Here is a 23,469-nt window from a genome sequence, read left to right as displayed (position 1 = left end):
AATGCTCAAAATCTTTTATAGGAGCATCTGTTACTCAGAGAGCAAAGTTTTCCTGCAGTCTTGCCAAACTTAACAGTAGCTATGGGCCAGGTTAGACGAAAGCATCCTTCTTTTTTATCATTTACTTTTCTGTGCTAGGTGTTTGCCCAAAGCCATGCCATCATGGCAAGGAAATTTGTCCTGCTAGTGTCACATGCAGCCTGACAAGGATTGTGGTCACTGTAATGTTAAACTGAGTCACAAAGCTTCCTAAATGGTTGCTGTATGTGTGGCTAAAGAAAGAAAAAAAAGAAACATCACTCATCAAGAGTTTAACACCAAGCAAGAAGAGTGAGAAGCCATGAAAAGACTGTAGGAACTTCAAAGTAAGCAAAAAAATTCTCTGTGGATTCCCTTTTTCCCTGAAAACTGGGAAGCAGCAGATGGATAATCAACAAAACCCGCATCACCTCCTTGAGACAAGGCCTGGGGACAGAGCTTGCAAGGCACTTGAGTAAAAAAAATGCATGAAGGTCTACATGGTATCTACAAGCTGTGGATCCCCGGGGTTTTCCCAGGCACCTGGAGTGTGTTAGAGCACCTGGAGGGTGTTAGAGCACCTGGAGGGTGTTAGAGGCAAGCAGTTCCCAGCCAGCAGCTGGTGCAGGTGGACACTGTGCAGCTGAGCTGTGCAGCCTCACTGGTGCTTGGGCTATCGTGATGTCAGGAGTCCCTGCATTACACCATGAGCTGACTTTTGCAGCTTCCTAGAGGTCAGGAAAAACCCCAGTATTTCCTCAGGGTTTTTGTCATGGTTTATGCCATGGTATGTGGCTCATGGTTAAGAAGGGAGCAAGGAGAGCCAGCCCTTAATTTCAGTACATGGCAGAACACCTGCGCCGAGGTGGTGCAGACACTGGGGGAGAGCAGGAGCAATTGGCTCTCCCTGTGGGCAAACTCAGTGAGTGTCACCTGAAAGGGATTAGCTCAAACACCATGGAACAAAGGAGCAGATTATTTTGACATTTAGGCCTGAATATGGCATTTCCAGGGATTCTTGTAATGATTTGGCCAAAGACTGTTAACAAGGAAAAAAGCCCAGTGGGGGAAGTAAGAGAGTCCTACAATGGAAAAATTAGCACGTGGTAGGACTGGGTCTGCTGTTGCCTGCAGATTTTTGGGCTTAGGCAAAGGGTGTCCTGCACATAAGGCCACAGCAATTTTTAGTCTCATGCTGGAGCTGCTCTAGATGACATCAGTGCCCTTGGTTAGCTGCCATGACGAGGTCCAGAAGAGGCTGGTGGTATCACGGTGTGTTGGGGGTGTTCTATTCTCTGCTGGTGCTGGGCTTTCCCTCCACTAGGGCAGCTGGAAAACCTGTGGCTCAGTGCCTAAACCATGGCCTAGTGTTGGGTGACTTGCACAGTTCAGGAACCTGCTGGCTCACCATATTGGCCTTGAGACTCCATTTCTTTGGGTGTACATGTCTCCAGCGATCCTTTAATTTGGGGTGCTCTCTAGTTTGTGAGGGAGATGAAATGTAGGCAGTGAATTACATCAGAAGGCTGAGTGTGTGCTCCCAAGCTAACACGTGTTAGTGACCTTGCTCCAGTGTCCTGGGGCTGGAGGAGGGCAGCAGTAACTCCCTCTGATGTGATGTGTAGCACAGGGACTCGGAGTGCCTGCTGCAGGTGCAGCATTGGGTGGCAGAGCTGTGGGAAGAGGCTTTTATTCCAAGGTTTCAGCTTTTCCAAAACACAAAAGGACATGCTTGAAATTCATTCCTTCGTGCTGATCCTGGTTATCTTCCATAACCTTGAGCTTTGGCTGTCTCTTTGCTCACTGAGCCCTGACGCGCCCAACATCCCCTGGTGTGTGGGGAGGGAGGGAGGCTCCGGGGCAGAAGTGGCTTTGCAGCACCATGGCCAGCCCTGGCACAGCCTGGCACACCCCTCTCCCTGGCACTGCCAGCTGAGGCTCTGCCTGTGTGGCTGCCAGCCTGCTGAGGCACTGGCTGGGATGGCACAGGTGTCTCCACAATTCAGGTGGTATTTGGAATTTCACAGGTGCCCATTATGAGCGATGCAAACGCCCACCCAGCCTGTAACTGCAAGGCTTTAGGCTGGTTCCCTGTGTGTAAAGAACTGTTCTGTTCCCTCTCCAGGCCCTTGGGTGATTGCTTTTTCCTTTTGTTTTTGCCCCTCACAGGACCTGTGCCCATAGCTGAGCAGCAAAGGCTTCCCAAGCCCTTCATCCAGGGCAGTGCCTTTTTTTGTCACAGCAGCTCCAGCACTGCTGCTGCTGCTTGTGCCTGCAGGGCCTGGCTGCTCAGAGTGGCCAGAGATGGGTCAAGTGTGTGATCTGTACCAGGGCACCAGCCCACCCTGCCCTGCTTCAGTCCCACCCAGCAGCAAGGGTTCACTGCTGATCCCCACCCACAGGGAGAGAAAGCACCAGACAGGGAGAGCCCTGCCAGTCCCCACTGAAGCCCTGGTTGCTGCAGGTGGGCTCAGCACGGGGCATCCCTCACCCCACTGCCCTCCTCCTGGCCTTTTCCCACTTGGGAACTCGTTACCTCTGAAGTGCTGCTCCAGCACCTGCAGCCCTGGCACGACTCGTGCCCACACCCAAATCCCGGCTGCTGCAGCACCTCAGGGGCCTCAGACCTTCACAGGGGTAAGGCAGGGGATTGGAGGGGTTTGCAGCCTCTGCTTTGAACATGTGTGGTGTGTGTGGAGCCAGAACATTTCAGGAGACCCTAGCTGCTAGAAGGAAATATCCTCACCCGGGCACAACTGGACAGGTACAACCACCCGTGCTTCTCTACACCTGCTCCCTCCTAGGCACACCCCATCCCCACATCCCTCTTGCCATTGCTGAAGTCCTGTTACCCTCTCATACAGCACATGCCTTAGTGTTTCCATCCAACAGCAAGGATTTCAGCAGCATTTCTTGATCTGTTTCATATTTTAAAGCAAGCAGCTATTCCTCTGCCCTTTATCTCCTAACTCTACCCTAATAAATATGATTGCTTCATCCTGTGAGACCTGAAATTCTCCTGGCAACTAATACAGTAAAACAAGCATATAAATAATTATGATAAAAAGGCATAAAATGCCAGACTTGGGTCAAATATACTCATGGAGTGACATTAGCAACAAATAACTGTGCAGGGTTTGAATGTAGATGGAAAAGGCTGAATAAAGAGTAGCTACTTCATTGCCCATAACTGCCAGGCTCCTAATTTGGGCAGGCCATATTTTACTGATAGCAGAGCAAACACAGTCATAATGTACCCCCTACCTTTCCTTCTTTGTGAAAAATCCCATCCATCCCCAGGGAAGCAAGGATGTAAAAAACAGTGGTGTGAACGTGAGGTGAAAGGATAAGACAGAAAGCACAGTCAGAGGATCCAATTCCCATGTGTTTGTTGCATATCATATGCTAAGTTCAATTTTCCAAAAGCTTTGTTTTATTTTTAAAGGTAACATCTTTATTATTATTATTATTATTATATTTATTTGTTGTTATTATTATTATTATTATGCAGAGATGAGATTTTTCCCCCTTTGATCACAGAGCAAACAGTTTGCTTTTGAAAATGTTAATGGAGTCCTGATTTAAAACATTTTTTCTTCACTTTTTTTTTTTGTTGTTGTTGTTTTTTAAAACGTTGCAACAGGCAGGATCTGGGTTTCGATTTTCTCGTCCTACACAAAGAAAGATTCTGGAGTTCACACTCCAAGCCACTACCGGTAGGTCCTGCCTTGCCCAGTTGTCATCATCTCAGTGTGGTTTCGCCAGGTGGGGTGGGTAGGTGGGTGGGAGGGGAGGAGTTGGAAGAAGGGAGGGTATTTGTCAGCTATGTCGAGTCTTGGTTAACAACTTTGCCTCCATTCATGGTTGGTGTCCCTGAACTTTTCCTTGAGCGTCCTTGTTTTTCTCCAATTTCATGCAGCGATGGCTCTCTGTACATGCACACTGCAAACAGAAGAGACACCCGTTAACAGCCCTGAAGTCATAGACAGTCATGACCATAACAAATTATTTCTTTGTACATGATGCTGAGTTCCAGCCCCATTGCAATCACACACACACACCCACACTTACAAAACCCCAATTGACCCAGCAGCAGATCGTGTTATCAAGCAGGATCTGTTTACTTGCCCTCGCTGCCATTTGCTTCTGTCTCTGTATTCTTTCAAAGGCAGAGAGAAACAGCAGATTGACTGCTCACAGATAAATCTTTCTAGGTTTTATGTGCTTTATAGCTTTTTCATCTTATATTCATATATATAAAATAAACATTTTTGCTCACAGAGCCATGTACTGCCTCGAGACGCTGATTATCATCTAACAACAGGTTCAAGAATGACCCGGTTCCCAGCCCTTGACCTGCAACCAAAGCCCTTGAGAGATCTGAATCAAAACTACACCTGCAGCTGAGCCATGAAGGCTTTCTGGGTGTTGAGCTGTGGATCTGAAGTGGTGACTCAAGCCCATTTGGCTCCGTCGGCCAAGAGCCGAGGTCTGCTCTCGGCACTTCCTATTTATTCCTCTGTAAATCAAGCCAGCCAGCCAAGGTCAGGGCTGTGAGCAGACACACAGGATGAGTTCAGTGATAGCCAGTCAGGAGCTGTCCCAGCTTTCTGTGGTTGTCTGGCAGCACCTGAGAGCAGGGTGGCTGGAGGGCACCTTCTCTCTAGACCCTGGCTATGCAGTGTGTGTCCTATAAAAATGCACTTGCTGGAGCCCAGACAGCCGGAGAAGGCAACGTCTGCCCAAGGCATGGCTCATCCCCACGTCCTGGGCAGGACAAAGCATTTATCCTGCTCAGCACATGGACTAAGTCCTCACGGCTGTCCTCGTGCCATGTGAGGTGTGCCAGAGCAGGGGCACGAGCTGCTCACACCAAGGAGAGCATCTCTGATGAGCTCACTGCAAATGTGGCAGGGTGCAAATGAGATTGAAAGAGTGAGGCATCTCAAGGGCAGGCAGAGTGGAGCTGAGAACATAAGGCAGGTCCAGACTGCAAATGTCATGTCCAGATCTTTGCAAAAATTAGGAAATGAAGAAATGATTGTGTACTGCTTCATTTTGTGAAGTTGTCACATCACAAACAATGGCACAGAGCTCCAACACAGGATAGAGCCTATCACAGTTTGGTTCTGGTAATCAACAAAAACAAAGCTTTAAAAATTATCTAAAGAAATGAAAAAAAAAAAAACATCCCATGTATGAAAAGGCAATGTAAGTGTATCTATAATCTCCCTTGATTTGCAAATAAATCCCAGCAATTAGAGGCAGGCTGAAAACGACATTATTGCTCAGTGCTTTTACTCCTGACTAGATAAACAGTAACAACACTGTGCAACAATACAGGACAAAGATAAAGTGCAGCCAACTGTGTATTAATAGGAGGGATATTGAATTGAATATATGAGCAGTGAAAAAATATTACTTTTCCCATAGTGTATTCTTCATGCAAGGCTTTCAGAGCAGTTTAAAGACACACACACACACACACACTGGTCCTCCTAGCAAGGCTGAAAGAAGGCATTGCTCTGCAAACTGTCACTGCTACTGGAGCCATTTTTTTTCATGAAAATTAGAGGGAAAAAAAAGAGAAAATGAAGGAGTTGTCCCATGGATCTGGAGCAGGATGAGCTGTGCCAGGACTGCCCATCAGGTCCAGACAATGAATGCTGTCTGCATGCATGCTGCAAGGACAATGTGTAGCATGCAGCAACAGATGGAAAAGGGCTCTCACATCCCCGTTCAGTCCTGAGCTGCCCCTCACAGCTTGGGGAGTGTCGCTCAACAACATGGTGATGGTGAATTTGCCTGCTGTGGTGAAGTAGGCAATAAAATGCTAAAGAAAGTATGAAACGGTTAACAACAGAGGAAAACCCATGCCCTTGTGATTTCTTACCCTGAGCTGCAGAGTCTTTGGATGGCACTGAGGGTGTGCTTCACTTCTGTGACTCACCTTATTCTCGGATGTGATGTTTGCCCAGCAGAATTATGTATTTGTGCCAGTGTTGTCCCAGTGCCCCTGACATTCCACAAACAAAGTTTTGTCTCAAGTGCACTTCATCCTGACCTCTCTAGTCCCAAACTGGAGCTGGAGGGACCTCCATGAGTTCTTCCCCCAGAACCAAGCTCATCTCACTCACACCCATCCCCAGTAACCCATCAGGCTGGGTCAGATGCTTAACCACAAGGACTGAGCCCAGGTGAATGCTGCAGCAGCACCACGGCATTGCTGCCTTTCCTCAACTCCCTGCCTCTCACCTTGAGCTGCCAACAAGGCCCACAGAGTAAAGAATATAAACCAGGCTACTGAAGTAAACATCATTTGCAGCTACAAATGAAGGAAACCCTGTACCTGACAAGCAAATAGGACAGGAATTATAAGTTTTATCTTCCAATCTAGTGCAGGATACAAATACTGATGAGGGGCATCATGTGGAGACTGCTCACACTGAGCTTTTCAGACAGAGCTGTCAAAGCCTCTGTACCAGACAGGCTGTGCCAACAGCCCATGCCAGAAAATCTGCAGCAGTATAGGAGAAGCATATTTTCAGTATTTAGATACACCTACAGGATCAGTGCATGCAGTACTTACATGGCATCATGCACAAGAGACGTCTGGACATTCTCCTACCCAAGGGGCTTGCGCACAGGTGCTGAGCTGTGGCCATGGCTCAGCAGGGGCTGTAAACCCCCTGCACTGTGGCACACAGGTGTGTACACCTACACCAGCACAGGCACAGGGCTTCAAGGACAGCCCAACGTGTTGTGCAACACAGGCCCTTGGACTGCAGCTTGTTCCTCTTTGTGCTGAGGAAGTCTGAGCGTGACTCACACAGGGAGATGTTAGTCATGGACTGGGGAGGGGGTGTTTGCAAACGGACCCGTGTGAGTGCCCAGATCTTCACAGCTTTGAAAGTACATCACCGGGCTCCAGGACTTGCAGCACTCACTGGCAGGTCTCTTTGGGATCCCTCTGTTTGTATGTGTGTGAAGACACACTTCCCTGTCACCTGCCCTGAGGTAAAGCAGCAGCAGTGTGACAGTCATGCCCGGACACCTGGGAGGTCTGCTGGAGCACACAGCACAAGGAGCTTTGGAAGGATGAGCAATTCAGCTAGAACAGGAGTCCCCTCCCTGCTTTGCCTTGCTTCTCCCACCCACCCACACCCACACACCAAGCCAAATACAGCCCTTAATGTCTAGAAACCAAGCTAATGCTTTGGAGTTTCAATCAGATAATCAGCTCCTATGCCCCAGATTCCAATCAACACATCCATATTCATGCTTTAATTGGAAAGTGCTGTTAGCTTGATCTGCTGAAGAGCTGCAGGCTTTAATGGAAGGGGGTGAACAAAGTGGAGCTGTGCCCATGTCTGGTTCTTGTGGCTTTCGATTCCCTGCTCCCCTGTGAAATAGCTGCGCCTGCCACTCACAGGCACAAGGGAAAAATTTGCACAAAGATCAAACCAAAATTAGGAAGGAGACTGAGGGTACAAGTGAGGAGGACGGGGGTGGCAGGGACCATACTTCCTGAAGGCAAAGGCGTGGAAGGGGCTGCCTGTCACCCAGAACAGCTCAAACTCTTGCCTACATGCTGGCACAGGATCACACTCTCATTTCTGCTTCCCAGACACGGCACTGGCACATCACCCACATGATGACACTGAAATCACCCTGGGCATCAGGGACTGCCTGAGTTTGGGAAGCATCGTTTTGCGTCCTGACCCCAGCATTTCTCACTTGGCATCACTGCAAGCTGAGGAGGTTCAGGGGATGCAACAAACTCCCTTTCCTTTCTCTAGAATATGGCAAAAAGCTTATTAAGCACATTAGATACTTCCCATCTCTCCATCTTCACTTGGTATCTTTCCTTGTCTCAGACCCTTGCGAGTCAGGAGGAACCAGAATTTTCTAAGCTGCTGTTCAGCAGATGGGCAGCCCTGCAGGGTCACCATGTGCCCAATGATGCCAGGCTGGATCTGGGCAGGGATGGAAGCACATCCTCTGGTAGCAGCCCAGAGCAGGCTCCTTGCCTGCACAGATACCACAGCTCTGGGTGCTGGTATCTGCCCGAGTGGCTGTATTTGCCAATGCTTTGGTGCAGGGAATTAATTGCCTGAGCAGCAGTATTCAGGGGCATCAGGGAGTGAGTGATTAGGCACCCTCGTTTTCTGCCTCTAATTAATGCATTCTAAATCCCAGCTGATGCATTTCAGAGGCATGTGAGCTCGTATCTATCTGGTATGAAGACAGACATGTAAAATGTGAAGGATGTTGCCAGGTGGAATCACATTCTGTTCAGATAAGAAAGGCAGCACGGGATGGCAAAAAGCCAAGGAAAATCATGGTTAAAATACATCACATTTGCCATCTAATAAGATGATCAAGAGTCTGATAGATGAACAAGTGAGTTAGTGTGGCATAGAAAACACACCAAAGCCTGCCCACCTGGAAGACAGACCCAAGAGAGGAGCTGTGTTAGCAAAGACTTACAGAGTGTGGAGATTTTGAGGTTTGATTTTTTAAGAATACTTCTTAGAATGTCGGGAAAGTAACATTTTAAATGGGCAGGTAGTAACAGGACAAGGGAGAACAATTTTAAACTAAAAAAGGAGAGATTTAGGTTAGACATTAGGAAGAAATTCTTCTCTGTGAGGGCAGCGAGGCACTCCCACAGGTTGCCCAGAGAAGCTGTTGATGCCCCATCCCTGGTAGTGCCCAAGGCAAGGCTGGATGAGGTCCTGAACAGCCTGATCTGGGGAGGGTGGCATCTCTCCCCATGGCAGGGGGTTGGGACTAGATGTTGTTGAAGGTCCCTTCCCACTCGAGAGGTCCTATGTCTCTATGCTTTATGTATTAAGGTGATACCTTTGAAGCATTTTCACAAGGCCTACTGCATTTTCCTAGTCAACAGTCTTGTACTTCTTTACAACTCTGCCTTAACAAAACTTGGATGTTATTTCCCTGAGGAATGACACTGGGAAAGATCTGGCTGCTTGGATACTCATCAGTGCTAATAAATGGATCCAGACTAGTCCTTAACAGGTCACCTTTGTATCTAAGACATTCTCACATCATGAGGGCTGAAGCACGTAAATTCAGAGTTAGGGACTGCTCTGCTGACTTGGAGGAAGTTTTCTGCTTCTGTGGCGAGACTTGCCACCCTAAATGTTTTCTAGTTTGGGCCAGGAGAGAGAGAAAACGTAACTCTTTGGGAGAATTACATTTGGAAATTATGTCTTCAAAAAGAAGGAAATATGAATAACAGAGCACACCCACAGTAAGCATCTGATAATATTCCTACTTAAATGACTGGAAACTTCTCACACTGAGATGGATTTGGATATTTAGAAGAACAAAAGGCACTATGGATGGTAGGATTGTTCCAGCACTAATCATTACAGACACTTAAAGAGACTGAAATTTCTCTGAAAGATTGCTTGTTGTCCAAATGACAATTATACTCAAGCTCATTTCTTGTGCAGTCTAGTTCAATCTTGATGTCTTCCCTTAAGGGTCCATTTAGCTTGAATAATCAGTGATCAGAAATAAAAATATCAAAAGAAATGTGTTGCGTATGTGTGTTTTGAAGCAAAACTGGCACCACACAGTACATCAACTGCTGCCTACCAGGCTGTTTGCCTTGGCTTTGCCTGTGCACAGATGGGAGAAGAACTTAACGTCTCCCCTGTTATTACTTAGTAAGTTTTTTGTGCTTTCATATTGATTAAGCTCCATCTTATTTCCAAAAACAAACAAATCCTACCTACACTAAACTAAAAAAAACTCCTACCAACCAAAACCCAGAACTTTTCCAGTTGGTATCTATTGAATTTTGTACAAAATACCTCCAGCATCCTGCCAATCTACGTGAGTCAAAACACTCTGAGTGTTTAGCACAGCAGAAAGCTGTAGCTGCTAAAAGCCATAGATAACACACATCCATACATAGATACCATTGTGTATGTATGTGTATGTGCTCCTATGAGTATATAGAAATTATCTGGGAGGATATTTCTTATTTATGTATGAGTTTACTGTCCACTTGCAATTTCAAGAAGACTTCTGAATTCAGAGAGCAGGATGAAGTAATGGAAATCAAATAAGCTTAGGGAGCAATCTGGGCTTTTTTTTTTTCCCTACCCTGTGAACCCTTTCTTCACTAAACTGCTGCATAATTTTTCTGTATATGAGAAACAACAGGGAAGTTTCATCTCAGATATAACTGCTATTGAGTGGTAGGTGAAGTGATTCCTAGCAATGGATGTGGCACTTCTCCTTCCCAGGGGTGCAGATTCCTCCTCGCACATTCCTGTGTCAGCCATCACGGGACAGGGCTAATGCTGGTGGTGGTATCCAGCAACAGGAAACCTGGGGGTGGGACTGTGGATGGAAGCTGCAAAGTTCCTGTGGATGGAAGCTGTGCCCTGAATAAGCAGCAAAGCCCACACACTGGGGCAAGCCACAGCATTCTGCAGAACCGACATGCGAATACAGCAGGAGAGTGCTTTGAGTATTTCCTTGGAGTCATAACAAAGAGAAAGAAGCTGTTAAAACAGGGTAGAAATTGCCCCTTTTCTGTGACATCTCTGCTTGCAAGCTCTGCTCAGGGGGACTTTGATGGAAGCGGTGCAGAGAAGTCACGTGGAGATGAGCAGGTTTTACTCCAACCCTCCCCACAAGCCTCTGCTACCTACAATGCATCTTAGGCTTGGGAACAGAGTCCTCCGTCTGGAGTCACAGTCCCAGACAGCTGAATGCTTTGGGAAGCTGACACGTGCCTTGGCTTGGGAGACTGCCAGCTCTTTGATGCAGCAGCGCTCACAAAGCCTGACTGCAAAGCATGAGGAGGAGGGAAGGAGTGGAGGAGCCCTTAATTTGGCTGCCAACTTCCAAAGCGCTCACTGCTCAGGAGGTTATGTGACAGCTGTGATTGAGGCAAGTGTGGGTGGAGGCAACTGCGGGAAAGGGAAGCTCTCGGGCTGGGCTGGGTTATTCAAAATGAAAGCCAGAGCGGCATTTGCTGAAATGAGATCTCTGCTGTGGGTCAGGCAGCTCTGTTAAGGCAAGGCTTTCCACGAGGACAGCCACAGGAATGGCCTAGTTTAATGAATGCAGAAGGAAACTATTGAGCTGTTCAGCAGACACCATGGATGCCAGATTAAAAAAGAAGCCTGGATTCAAAAGATCCCACTGATCAGTGCCAACGCCCAGCCAGGCAGTGAAGAAATACCAGGAGGTGGAAACCCAGCTGTGAAAGCTGGTGCTTGTAAAGACTCTCCTCATGGTCAAGGCAAGAGAGAAGCGGGTGACCAACCCCATGCCTAAAGCAGGCCCTGTTCCTTAGCAACACAGGAGGGCTTAGGGTACCAATCCCACTAATGCCTCAGATAAACAACAAAGGGCTCCTGGCTGCAGAGAAGCTGTTGAAAACAAGCACGGGACAAGCACCTCCAGGCCATTCTCTGTTCTTACAACATTTCCATTTCCTGTGCAAAGCCCACAGGTACTCTGGGAATGCTGCACTGAATTTCTCTAATGCTTTGCTTCAGATGGCCTTTTCCTTACGCTCACAACTTCTCACCCCTGAGCTGGGAAGCTTTTAAAAAGGCCACTGCTGTGTGGAGTGAGCTGTGGCCTCCACCACTTGTGAGTGGTACCTGTTAGGGGAGCATCAGTTCAAGCCTTCTCCCACAGCCAACATGAGGTAGTGAGAGGGAGCACAGAGATGTTCAGCCAAGGCTAGCTCCAGGCTACTGTGTCCCTGAAGGAGACAAATGGCAGGACAAAGATGGGGTCAGAAAAGCATATCTACTTTGGGAATCAAAAAGTAGAGCTTTTCCCAAGAAAGGATAAGAAGTGACATTTCCAGAATCAACTTAGTACCTGTTAAGTACTAGGCTTACCACACTATCTCTCCATTTATTAGGGGTCATCCCACAAAAAGCAAAATGTCCTGGCAGGAACCTGAGGCACCCTTCAGAGAGTGCACAGGCATCTGCAGGAGGGCAGAACTTCAGCTCCATGACTTTCACTGAAGCCTCACACTGTGATGAAGACATATGGCATGACAGCATCCCATCCAATTCTGGACAACAACTCTACCCCCCAGTGACTAACTAGGATGTCTTTACAGATGAGGAAAAACAGATTTAATCTCAGGGTAGACAATAAAGAACATCCACAGCTGTGCTGGTAGGACCCATTTTTCTTCTGTTACTATGAACGGAGTGCCAAAGTCTAAAATCAGGTGAGATGAATCCTGTCTCTACCGACTCTATCTGGGACTGGAAATCTACTGAAATACATTGGCAAAATCCTCTGGGAAGACAACATTATGACCACTGCTGCATCACATTCCTTTGGAACTGCTGGCTGCTTTTCTTTACCAGTAATTTCTTGTGTTGCTGGGCTTTTAAATTCATCTTTTAGCACCCCAAAGTTAAGAACCCCCTTTGAGGCTAGAAAGAAAGCAGAGGAAATGCTAACAGTGCAGCCCAGCACTTACCTGAAGTGCTACAAACATTTCTTCTTGCTTTTTGGTCTTGAAGCCCAACACCCTCACCCAGGAAACCCCAACTCTGAAGCTGTTAACCTCCCCCTACCCAAACCCCACTGAGGGAGAAAGTGGGCAGATTCCATACCTTCAATGGGTTTGGGTACAAAATGTGATGAGGGTTTGGTTTTTTTCACTCGGTTTCCCTTCATAATTTGACCTTCTTTATTGAGTCCCAGGAACCACGCTCGTCCCGATTCTTGCTGCCGGTACAGCGTGGAAGAATAAATAACGTAGTAGTTTTCAAAGACAGATTCTTTAAATTTGCACTCTGGTGTGAAAACATCCTGCAGTAAGAGAGAGAGAGAGAGAAGAAGAAAAAGCAATGGAAGAATTAATAATCACTGATCTTCTAAATTAGGCATCACTGAGTGATACACAACAGTCACGCATTGCAGTTAGCAACAGAAAACAACAGGCATCAGCAATGCCGGCTCCCAGCAGTAACACCCATCCAGACAATTCCCAGCTGAAAGGCAAGGCTGTCCTTCCCTGGCAGAGCTGTGGCTTGCAAAACAACCTACAATGAACAGGCATGAAAAATGTGCAAGAAAACTCAGGGTTTAGACTTTAATACTAAGCAAAAAAAGAAAAAGAGAGCTGAGAAGCAGAGACAGCCTCGCTGTTCCTGATGCCTTCCCCTGGCTTTGCTCATACCTTCCCTATGATGGGCAAATGTTCCATGCTTGTTGTCTAAGATATTGAGGTTTCTTCAGATTCTTAGAGGCAAAAGGCAGTTTATTGAACCATTTAAAAGGATTCAAAGAAATCAGAGTACAAAAGCAAGTAAACCATTTAATTTCAAAAGCAGTATGAGGAAATGCTGGCACAAAGCCTAGAAATCTTTCACTAACGAGAAAGAAGTAATTTTCAAGATTTCTGGCATAAGTATTTCTGCAGGTACTGAGAAGCATTTCCACACCTGCCCTGGAGCAGAGCACATATGGATCTGTCCAGGACATCCCCTAAGCCTGTAAGGAATGTGGGAGCGGCTGTGCCATTGCCACTTGCCCAGGCTTTGCATGAAGTCTCCAGGATGAAACTACACTCAGCTATGGACTAGTACTTGTTATGTCCCCAGTGTTCAAGATTTTCAGAACAGAGAAACATTAAATCTCTTCCAAAAGATCTGGTTGGCCAGGGGATTCTGTAACAGTGGGCTCCCCAACCTTCAGTGAGTCATATGTGGTTGTTAGTGGGTTGGGTTTTGTTCCCAGACTTTGAGATTGAGCAGAAAACCTATCCTAGCCAAACAAATTAATTTTCTAAAAACTATTCTTGCAAAAAAAGTTCAAGCCACAATGAAAATTCATTTTCTGAATCAAAACTGTTTCAGCAAAAAAATCCCTTCTTACAGGTCCCAGACAAGGCATTTCAGAGAGATGCTTCTACAGGCAAGTGATGCTCCCTCCCAAACCTGAGCCACTCCCAAGTCTTTGGGAGCTTCTCCAGCCTTGCCAATGCAAAACCCATGACCAACATCGAGCAAAGCATCTGGAGTAATGCCACGTGTTTACTGCAGACCTTGTTTAAGAGACAACATTCTGAACATTCAGCAAACCTCAGGAGCGTGTTCCCAAGCAATCTGGGGGTTATATAAAGTGTTGCTGGTGTGACAATAAATCCAGTGTGCAACAGACCCGCAGAGACTGGCAGGCTTGAAGCTACAGAAGATAAAGCACAGCAGAAAGCACAGAGCTGTGCTGCACACGTGAATTTTGCATCAATCATTAGCACCACACAGGTAAAAATACCATCAGCAAAATGGGCCATTTTGCCTTATCTGAGGGAGTCCTTCGTGCCAGAGAAATAAATATTTTTAAAAGAGAGTGAAACAAGTTAAGAGAGATCTAGATGACTTAGAGCACTATGAAATGGTGTTTGAAGTAGCTTCCCAAAAGAACAGTGCTTAAGTGTTCCTTAATCTGCCCTTTATCTCCAGGCTTTGGCTTGCCTGGGAAGGCACAGCTCACCTGGGAGCTGGGTTTGCAGGAGCTGCCTCTGAACTGCTGGCTCGGGGGCACTCCCTGGCACCAGGCCCAGCCAGGCAGCAGCTCTCAAACCAAACTGGACAACTCAATCCCCTTTCCCATGCCTTCATTACCCCATCAGTAAAAGCTGATCACAAAAATTCCCTTTAGGGGGACTAAAAAGTTGGTGGGCTGTGAAAGATAGCTCCCAACTTGACTTAAAACATGGAACTAAGACTATTTTCAATGAAGAAGAAATATAAAAGCTAATGCATTTTAAAAATGTAATTTCACAAAGGAAAAAAGATATTTTAATTAGAAGTTATTGCAAGCTAAGTTTTCAGCTCAATATCTATTTTAAAATTACTGCAGTGTAATATTTTATGACATGCAGCAGTAGTTCCTAAAAGCAGATGCTGTATTCTATACCCACTTGTACCAATTACCTCACAGAATTCTTATATTATTTTAAAGCAAATGCATGTAAAGAAATCAAAGTAATAAAGATTTTAAGAAAATAAAGAAAAATCTATTGATTTCCTTTAAATGTTTACGCTCCCCCACAAGCAAACAAAAGCATTCCATTTGTTTTGTGAGCTGGCTGGTTGATTCCTCATCTCCCATAAGTCAGTGGAAACAGAACTTCAGGATTTGAACCATGGCAACACTACTATGAAACACCCCAGCTCTGTCCATTCAGCAGCCTAGAAAACCCACAGACTTGACTGCTGAGTTCCAGTTAAATCATACTGGGTTTGTCCACTGTTACCCTTCCTCTTACGTACATCATCTCACCTGCAGCAACTGTGCCATGTGGAGACAGACACCCATGGGACACTGCTCATCCTGCCACCAAACTGACATGTCCCAGGGTCCTCACAGGTCTGAGCAGCAGAAACCTCTGTGGGCATTACCGTGGACTTGACACAAAGAGCAAGAGGATGAAGAAAGAACCAGATGACTGGAGAGGAGATGGGGCAGAGGAGCAGGACTCAGGCCACTCTCCCAAGAACTGCCTGAGGATTTTTACAGTGTCCTCTAAATCTCATTAACATGCAAACCCTTATGTTTTTCTTCACTGGTGTCTTCTTGGTGCCCCATGGCCAGCCTTCAGTTACACTGCATCATTTAGTTTCATCACACACCTTTTGCTGTCAGCTTTGAGGCTACCAATGACAAAAGGCTATTGGGATATTAATGGCAGAACCTCTCTACAAGCTTCACTGTCAAAATTATTTGTCAATTATGCTGAATCAGGTGGGAACTACTGTTTCAATTGTCTTAGGCTGAGATGAGCTGGGAAGAAAGACAGAAGTGCAGGTGAGCACAACAGATTGCACAATAACAAAGCAGTTTGTAGCAGCCACTGCTGCACCGACAGAAATCTGAGATAACAAAAGGTATTCTTAAAAAATCACCGATCTATTCACCAAATCTCTGGGCTGCATGATTTAGGGTTTTTTAATTTGTTTGTTTTTGTTTATAATATATATGCAAGATGGGTAGACCTGGAGTCCAATAGCTTCTCTTCATCTCAGATAAAGAGGGGGTAAACACAACGAAGGGATCCTCAGGCTGTGCCCCCCATGTGCTTTTGACAGGACATAAGGGCATCCTGCCCCAGGGGCAATGCTATGGTAAAGCCCTGGGGTCATGAGCACCACCTCACTTCCTCACTTGCTGCAGGGACCTTTGGAAACAGGGTTATAACGAGTCCCACTCAATTATTTTTCCAACTTTCTCCTTGACTGAAATAGCCTGACCAGGTATAAGACAGTGAGAGGACAGATGGCTTCTATCTTTTAGTCACCAGTCATTTTCTTTAAACATTGAGTCCAAAATAAACAGTGATTCCATTTTCTGCACAAAGTCCACAGAGGTCCCCTGTCAGGACTGTCATGAACTCAGCTCATTCAGAAAGCCCATCACTTCCTCTCATTAAAGAGTATGCTTGTGATTTGCAGAAAAAAAAAGATTCTCTCAATTTAATTAAATGTGAAATATGTCTTTGACTGAATTATTTTTGCATATAAAGTAAAATAAATACATTTATTTGTTTACCAGTTGGAGATTTAGAGCCTGAGGTATTTTGTTAAGTGTCTACAGATATTACTGAAAGTGGCTTGGAAAAGCAGTTCTTTTTTAAATTATTAAATTAAAAACTCGTATGAAATATTTGTAAAAAAAACCATTAGTAATTTACATGCAAAATAATTAGCATCTACTTGCAACTTGTATTTTGCATCTCAATCCAGTCTCTTTGAACAAAAGGCAATTGTATTAAGAAGAGTAATTAGATTTGCTTTGAAAAAACAAACATAGTTCTGGTTTGTGATAACTGTAGTTTTACTGGAAATTTCACAGTCTTAAAAAAAACCCCAACACAGTAGGTATCACACAGGGAAAAAAGGGAGATCACATTCAATGACAGCTGGAGCCGAGAGGAGCTAAATGGATGCATCTGCCATTGGGGTGATTCGGGGTGCCAGAGCTGCTCAGGGAGGGTCTGAGGTACCATGGATTGCCCCAGAAGTTATTTCTGGGTTAGAAAACCAAGATGTTTCATTTATCCCAGTAGGGTCTCCTGCCATCGGTAGATGGAAATATGGACGTGACTTCCAGGCACAAGCCAATCCCTGCATCACTTGAGCCAGTTTGGTTCTTCTGGGAGACGTTGGGAATGTCTGGGCCCATCTATCCTTCACCACAGCACAGACTGGTGGTGGTTTGTGAGAGGGCAGATTTTTTTTCTAATCCACCGCAGCTTTCACCTGTCTTGGTCAGGTTGATCTAACCCAAACTCTTTGAACACAGTAAGTTTGACTGGACCCTCCTTTGCATTTCTGTAAAGCTGGAGAAGTTCCACAGACATGAGTGCAGAAGCACAGCTGTCAGACCTGTGGGCGCAAAGCTGCAGGGCATTTAACGATGCACTGACAGCCTCAGAGATCTCAGCTTCTTCAAAAAATGCCAAGCCAACAGTGCCAGCCCCTGCCATACCAGCCTGGGAGCTTCCCTGGCACTGAGCATCCTCAGCCAGGAGGGGCAAATAAAAAGGGTCCCCAGTGAGCAACAGCAAGGTGTCTCTGGGTTTTGATCACAAGAGCCAGCAATCTGCTCTCCAGAAGCCCCTGGTGCCTCCAGATCATGGCAGAAATGGTGACAGGTTTCCATATGCAATGCTCAGGGAAAGCCAGCAGGAAACTGTCACAGGCTGCTGCTGTATTCAAACCCAGCTGCTCACTCAGTGTCCCCCCAGACTGGGCAGCTTTGTTCATACTGCTCACCATCTCCCTACAAACATTCCCAAAATTGCCAGATAAATAAAGATATCTTTTTTTTTTTAAGATCTCCTTTTATTATAACCCAAAGGAGAACAGCAAATACACACATCCACAAGCAAACCTAATGACTTAATAAATTTAGTCACTGAAACTAGCAGCAATAAAAGAAGAAACCCATTCTGCAAGTAGTTTGTGCCACAGTTTAGGAAAGGGATGTTAATTATGAGTGTTGGAATATCTAACTAACACACTCCCAGAATAACAGTTTTCCTTTGTTTACAGCACTTATGGGTTTCTCTTTTACATTTTGCACAATTACTGAGCCAGACCTTCAGATGGGATAAAAGCACTAAACTGCACCAATGGTCTATAGCGTGGCAAGGCTTCCCTCCCAGAGAATCTGGCTCAGGATACTTACTGATGTTAGTGTTAATACTTAAGAGGTCATCAACTCATTTAAAACATATTAAGTAGGAATCATAAATATCAGCACAGCTATCAGCAGTGGCACTGTTGCAGAGGCAGAGCATGGAATGATTGGATTGTATTCACTTGTCTGTGTAAGCACTGTTCCATTCCAGGGAAAAAGATGGCACTAGAGGAGAGCATCTGTTTTATGGCGCTCTTTACCCAGTAAAGCCCATTATACATTCCCCACCCGACCTGAGTTAAGGCAGGGTTTCATCAACACTCCTCTGATGATAACAGCACTGAGAAATTCAGCACCGAAATCAATATGGATGTGCAAGACACCGGATTCTTGAAGACATTTGGGATTCCAGATGAAATGCAAATGCCCAACTCCCATTTAAACCCCTGAAAGCTCAGAGACTATATTCTTGAATATCTGGGAATTTGTGACCACAAACCTCATACGACAGCACTTGATACTCTTATTGCCAGGACAGGTCTTTAACCACAGAGGTTCCATTTGCAGGATAAGCCCTGTGCAGACCCCAGCAGCACTGCCACAGGCAGAGATGCCTTGCACAGAGTCCAATGCAGTTCAGTGCCCACCTGCCTCTGTGTAGCTTCTCCCCTGACCTAGGGTTGCATCTGTCTGGAAATGCTTTAAAATAATTGTAGCTGAGCTCTCTCTTGGCATGTGATCAAGAACCGCAAATGTGCATCCAAACTTTACATCTCATCACATCTTTGTCCAGATGGCAGGTGATATTCTACTCTTCACACTCCACTCTTCCTCCCCCTTCTAGCTCTGTTAGAGATTGGTGACAAGTCTTCTTGGTGGCCTTTTAGAAGTAGGAGAGAGCAGATACATTTTAAAATAACAAGCTGCTACATGGGAGTGTACAGTGAAGCAATATGGTATCTGAAAGCATTCTGACTCCGCCTGGACCATCTGTGGGCTGGAGGGAACACATTTTCAAATAAATCATCATCCATGCAGGTCTGTTCTTTAGCTCTTGGAGCTGGGAAGCAGCATTAGCAAGTCACCTAACTTACTGCCTCTGAAAATTTAACTAGAGGGCTATCTGCTCTCACTTTTGTGGGAACTCTCTGTGCTCAAGGTAAATAATTGTTCAGCTGACTTCCCTTTAAAACACCCACACAAGAAGTGGAGTGCAGATCTTTGTCTTGTGAGCTGAGCCAATATTCCTAGACAGGCAAAAAACCCAAGTGCTGGACAAGCCTCTGGAATCAGGCTGCTGGTCTTTATATGCAGACAAAGGTTGTCCTCAAGCACCTTTTAGTGTTCAAGGACTGATTAAATGATTCACGTCACCACCACCGAGGAATGCTGGAGACAGAGGTGTGATTGCCGCATGGACATGCCCAAGGTGTCCTGCGGCAGCAAGGACATCTGCCCACAGAGCAGAGCACACAGCAGAGTACTGACCAAAGCCCGTGGTAGGTTCTGCCAGACACAGAGCTCTGCTTCACCCCAGATAAACCAGTTACCTCGACCACTGAGCACACACAGATCCACACAAGCCACGGTCTCCCTCTGGCTACAAAGCAAATGAGTTTTGGGGATCCTAATCCAGACCTGTCCATCCCACCACAGCTCAGTATTGTGTTCTTTTGCTTTCAGCTCCTGGCCTGCCCATTGTGCAGGCACATTTTCACCAAATACCTCATAAAGTGCCCAAATTCACTGCATTGGCCTTTGGTGAGCTGCTCACGCAATCCTCACAGGAACACAGCTTTCAGCTTAATGACTGCTGACATGAACATAACTGGGGATGACTCTTCCAGGCAGGCTGCTCGCTTCCATCCGTCCCTGGAGAGCCCAGGGGGACTGGAAGAGAGAACAGGCTCTGTCAGTCAGCTCTGGGTACCAATGACTGCACAGCTCCGTGGGCAGTGTCACCTGCAGAAGCCAGCACATGGAGCTGCTCACCCATGTGGCGCACTGAGCAAGGCACATATTCTGCCCCTTGCTTCACTTTTTCTTAACGATGGACCCCAAATTCAAATTCATGGTTGGACAGACTAAATTTTCATCCCTTCCTTTTAAAATACAAGGTGTATTTGGAATTTACTTGATTGATTGATTTGGTTTTTAATTTTGGATCTTATTTCAAGCTGGAATTTTAAAGCCTCTGAAAGTTTGGACTGCTATGAACTGGAGTAGTGATCACAGCACAGCTTACTCGTGTGGCACTTGGCCCATCCAGTGCAGCACTGCTCTTCCAGGAAAGCAACTGCTTCCCACAAAAGGGGTGTTTCCTAACACCACTGTCCCTGGTATTGCATTCCTGGCAGCCTGGGGATCTGGTGATACCCCAGGATAATTTCTAACTGGGGAATCCCAACTCATCTATTGTCTTCTCTACATTCTGTTTTCCTGACAAAGTGTCTGAAATTGCTAACAATGTTATCAACTTTGCTTACTCCAAAACACCATCCAGAAATACATTTTTGCTTTCAGACATAATGATCATGAGACAAGATGGCACTAGATGAAGATATGTTAGTTGCATACAAGAAGAACAGATTTCCTAAATTAGCATCGTACTGCCTCATCTGCTACAGCCTGAAATAACTATAAAGAAAAATAATAATGCAAGAACCCTAGAAACACAGCCAGATGGGATGCTCTGAACCCATGATCTCTGTTTCTTGGCATCCATCTGAGTCTGAGCACAGGGCAGAATAAATTGATTTGTTGCCTTTGGTTATGTTTGTGATCCTGCTATTTTTATTATTGTTGATAATAATTACAATGGATAAACTAAAGTATTGGTTATGCATTTATAAACATGAGATTATTTTCTTCTGATAGTCAAAGGAAACCTTTTAGTGGAAAATAAGCCGTCAATATTGGGTTTATCATATTATTGTTGATATGAAAATCATCCTCAAGGGTTTACAACAGAGTATAAATGACTCAGGCATTCAATAAAATGCCCTCACAATGACAGGAGGACAGGGCAAACCTCAACATTCCTACATTTTTGTGCTGAGGTCCTGAGCACTGAAAGACCAGACAGCTGACTTCGTGGTCTGCAAACAGGAGGTGTCAGTGAGTGGAGAAACAAATTTCAACCAAGTTCCAGTTCAATTTCTTAGGCAAACACCTTCCCTTTCTGACATAAATGAAATAATGCAATTATAACAATGGCAGCAAGAAAAGGACTGAGAATGAGCCCCAGCCTTTGTAAAGAATAGTCTTAGAAATGTTTTAGGGTTTTTAACACACAGACAAAACTGCCCTGTTTCACCTTATGGTAGAGCCTGCACAGAGTGAAGGTCTGAGGGAAGAAAATGGCCTCAACCCAATTTTCTGTGTATCTCATTTTTCCTGTGTAATTCATCGTCATGTGGGCAGAAGATAAGAGGACTAGCCAAGGAGCTCACCAGGCCTATTACAGCTCTGAGATGCTGATGTGCTGAGATAGCCTCTCTGCTTTGACTCTTAAATTCAAACTGTGAGACTCACTGGAAACACACTCTATCTCTGTTAATGCTGGAAAGATTAAACCAGTTCCAGAGCTGTCAAGACCAGAGCTGGAAATTCAATTTCTTTGTTGTTGAAACATCCATTTTGAAAATGAGTGGCGCTAGATTATTAATATTTTGACAGCTTACTGACAGATTACTTACAACTGGGCAGTTAACAGGAAGTTCTGTGGTCTGTAGCACCAGCTGAGGCTGGGGTGAGCTGGTGTTGGACCAGCAGGTTCTTACAACCAAGATGAAATGTTAGGAAGTGTGACAATTTATGTGGCTTTTCCCACCCCCTGTACCCACTGCTGCAGCGCCTACACAGTGAGAAGGAAAGGTTCACAGAATATTCTTGGGAGGAGGCCAGCTCTGCTGCCCACTGGGAGAGCCAAAGGGAACTCTCTGACATCTGTGCCTCGAAGCCTGGGCCCCAGCAATATTTCTGCTGACAAAGCCAGCAAAAATGGTCCAGGGTGCTCCCTTAATATCTGCCAGGGTGACACTCAGGTGACACATCACACCTCTCTGCTTATCATCCCAACCCCCAGTAAAGGTATGTAGGTAGGTAGGTAGGTAGGTAGGTAGGTAGGTAGGTAGGTAGGTAGGTGCTATAAAGGAAGACTGAGGAGAGTGTGCAGGCACATTTCTGTAGCTTTTAGACATTTATTCACTGGTTTTCTGAGAAATAAGAAAATCAACCAACTCTGCTGTGACGGAATTTCCATCCACATATTGACCACAGTATCTATGCACAGCTACAATGAGCTGACAAATCTCACAGCCCAAAACAACTTCACAGACAATACTGGGCTTATTAGTACCTTGAATGGATTTCCATGGTATGTATGTGCTGACAACCTGACTTGTTCTTTTTCTGTTAGTTTCCTTTTGATGTGAAATAACCCGTGGACAATGCACAAACATTTTGAATGGACCCACACTATGCCACGGCTCAGATCTGCCTGTTCCAGTGTATGCAGCCAGCTGACCCATCATAGCTGATGCTCTGCTTCCCAGGAATCAGACAGATGGAAGTATATCATAAGGGATTTTGCAGCAGTGGCTATAGTGAAATTTTTCACTCTGTTGCACACTTTGCTAGAGAACACAGATTAGCTTTGGCATCTGATCCTGTTCAGAAGCCAACTAATGACTTCAGCTTCCAAACTAAGATAATATAGTCACTCTAGAGAGAGTAATATAACACACTAACTCTATTTGGCACAATGCACACTAAAACAGGAGACCATTTTATTGTGGGACTAGTATACAGAAGACTGTGCAAATGTCTTTAAATTATATGACCCAAAATCAACAGAGCAATCCAGAGTTAAAAATTACTGCTTTTTCTGTGTAGCTACTTATTGCACCGTACAGTTTCAGTGAGATTCAGGTTTTACACTTAGATCTGAAGGCATCTGATTATGTTTTACATAGACTGTGTTTACACAGCAGGACCAAATGCACAGAGTGAAACTGTTGGTGCCAAGGGCTGGATGCCGGCGCTGTAGACATTTCAGGATGGGTTCAGTCTGCTCTAGCTGCCACCTGGTCCCATGGTCTGACTATCTAGTATTTTAGGGACACTACCAAAGACAGCCCTTCCGTTTAGTTTCCCCTAAAAGTGAAGCTAGTTTAGTTTAGTTTCACCTAGAAGGGAAGCTAGTTGGCACAGCCTGAACCACTCGGCAGTGCAAACTGAAGAGCTGCATGTGAAGGTGACTGGAGGGATTTT

General features: G+C 45.5%; 1 protein-coding gene across 1 annotated transcript in view; it reads right to left on the bottom strand.

Moving 5' to 3' along the window:
- Positions 1 to 3,841: 3,841 nt before the first annotated feature.
- Positions 3,842 to 23,469, bottom strand: part of FGF12 (fibroblast growth factor 12) — a gene marked incomplete at both ends in the record, with an annotated part of 97,340 nt that continues 77,712 nt past the window's right edge. Inside the window, 2 exons of the mRNA XM_084212134.1 lie at positions 3,842 to 3,960; positions 12,660 to 12,858. Coding sequence (XP_084068260.1) covers positions 3,842 to 3,960; positions 12,660 to 12,858 — 318 coding nt within the window. The remainder of the gene's footprint in view (positions 3,961 to 12,659; positions 12,859 to 23,469) is intronic.

Source organism: Fringilla coelebs (assembly GCF_963513975.1).
Source record: "Fringilla coelebs genome assembly, chromosome: 10".
Classification (NCBI taxonomy): Eukaryota; Metazoa; Chordata; class Aves; order Passeriformes; family Fringillidae; genus Fringilla; species Fringilla coelebs.
Note: the sequence above shows the minus strand (reverse complement) of the source record. Positions and strands in the feature narration are given on the sequence as shown.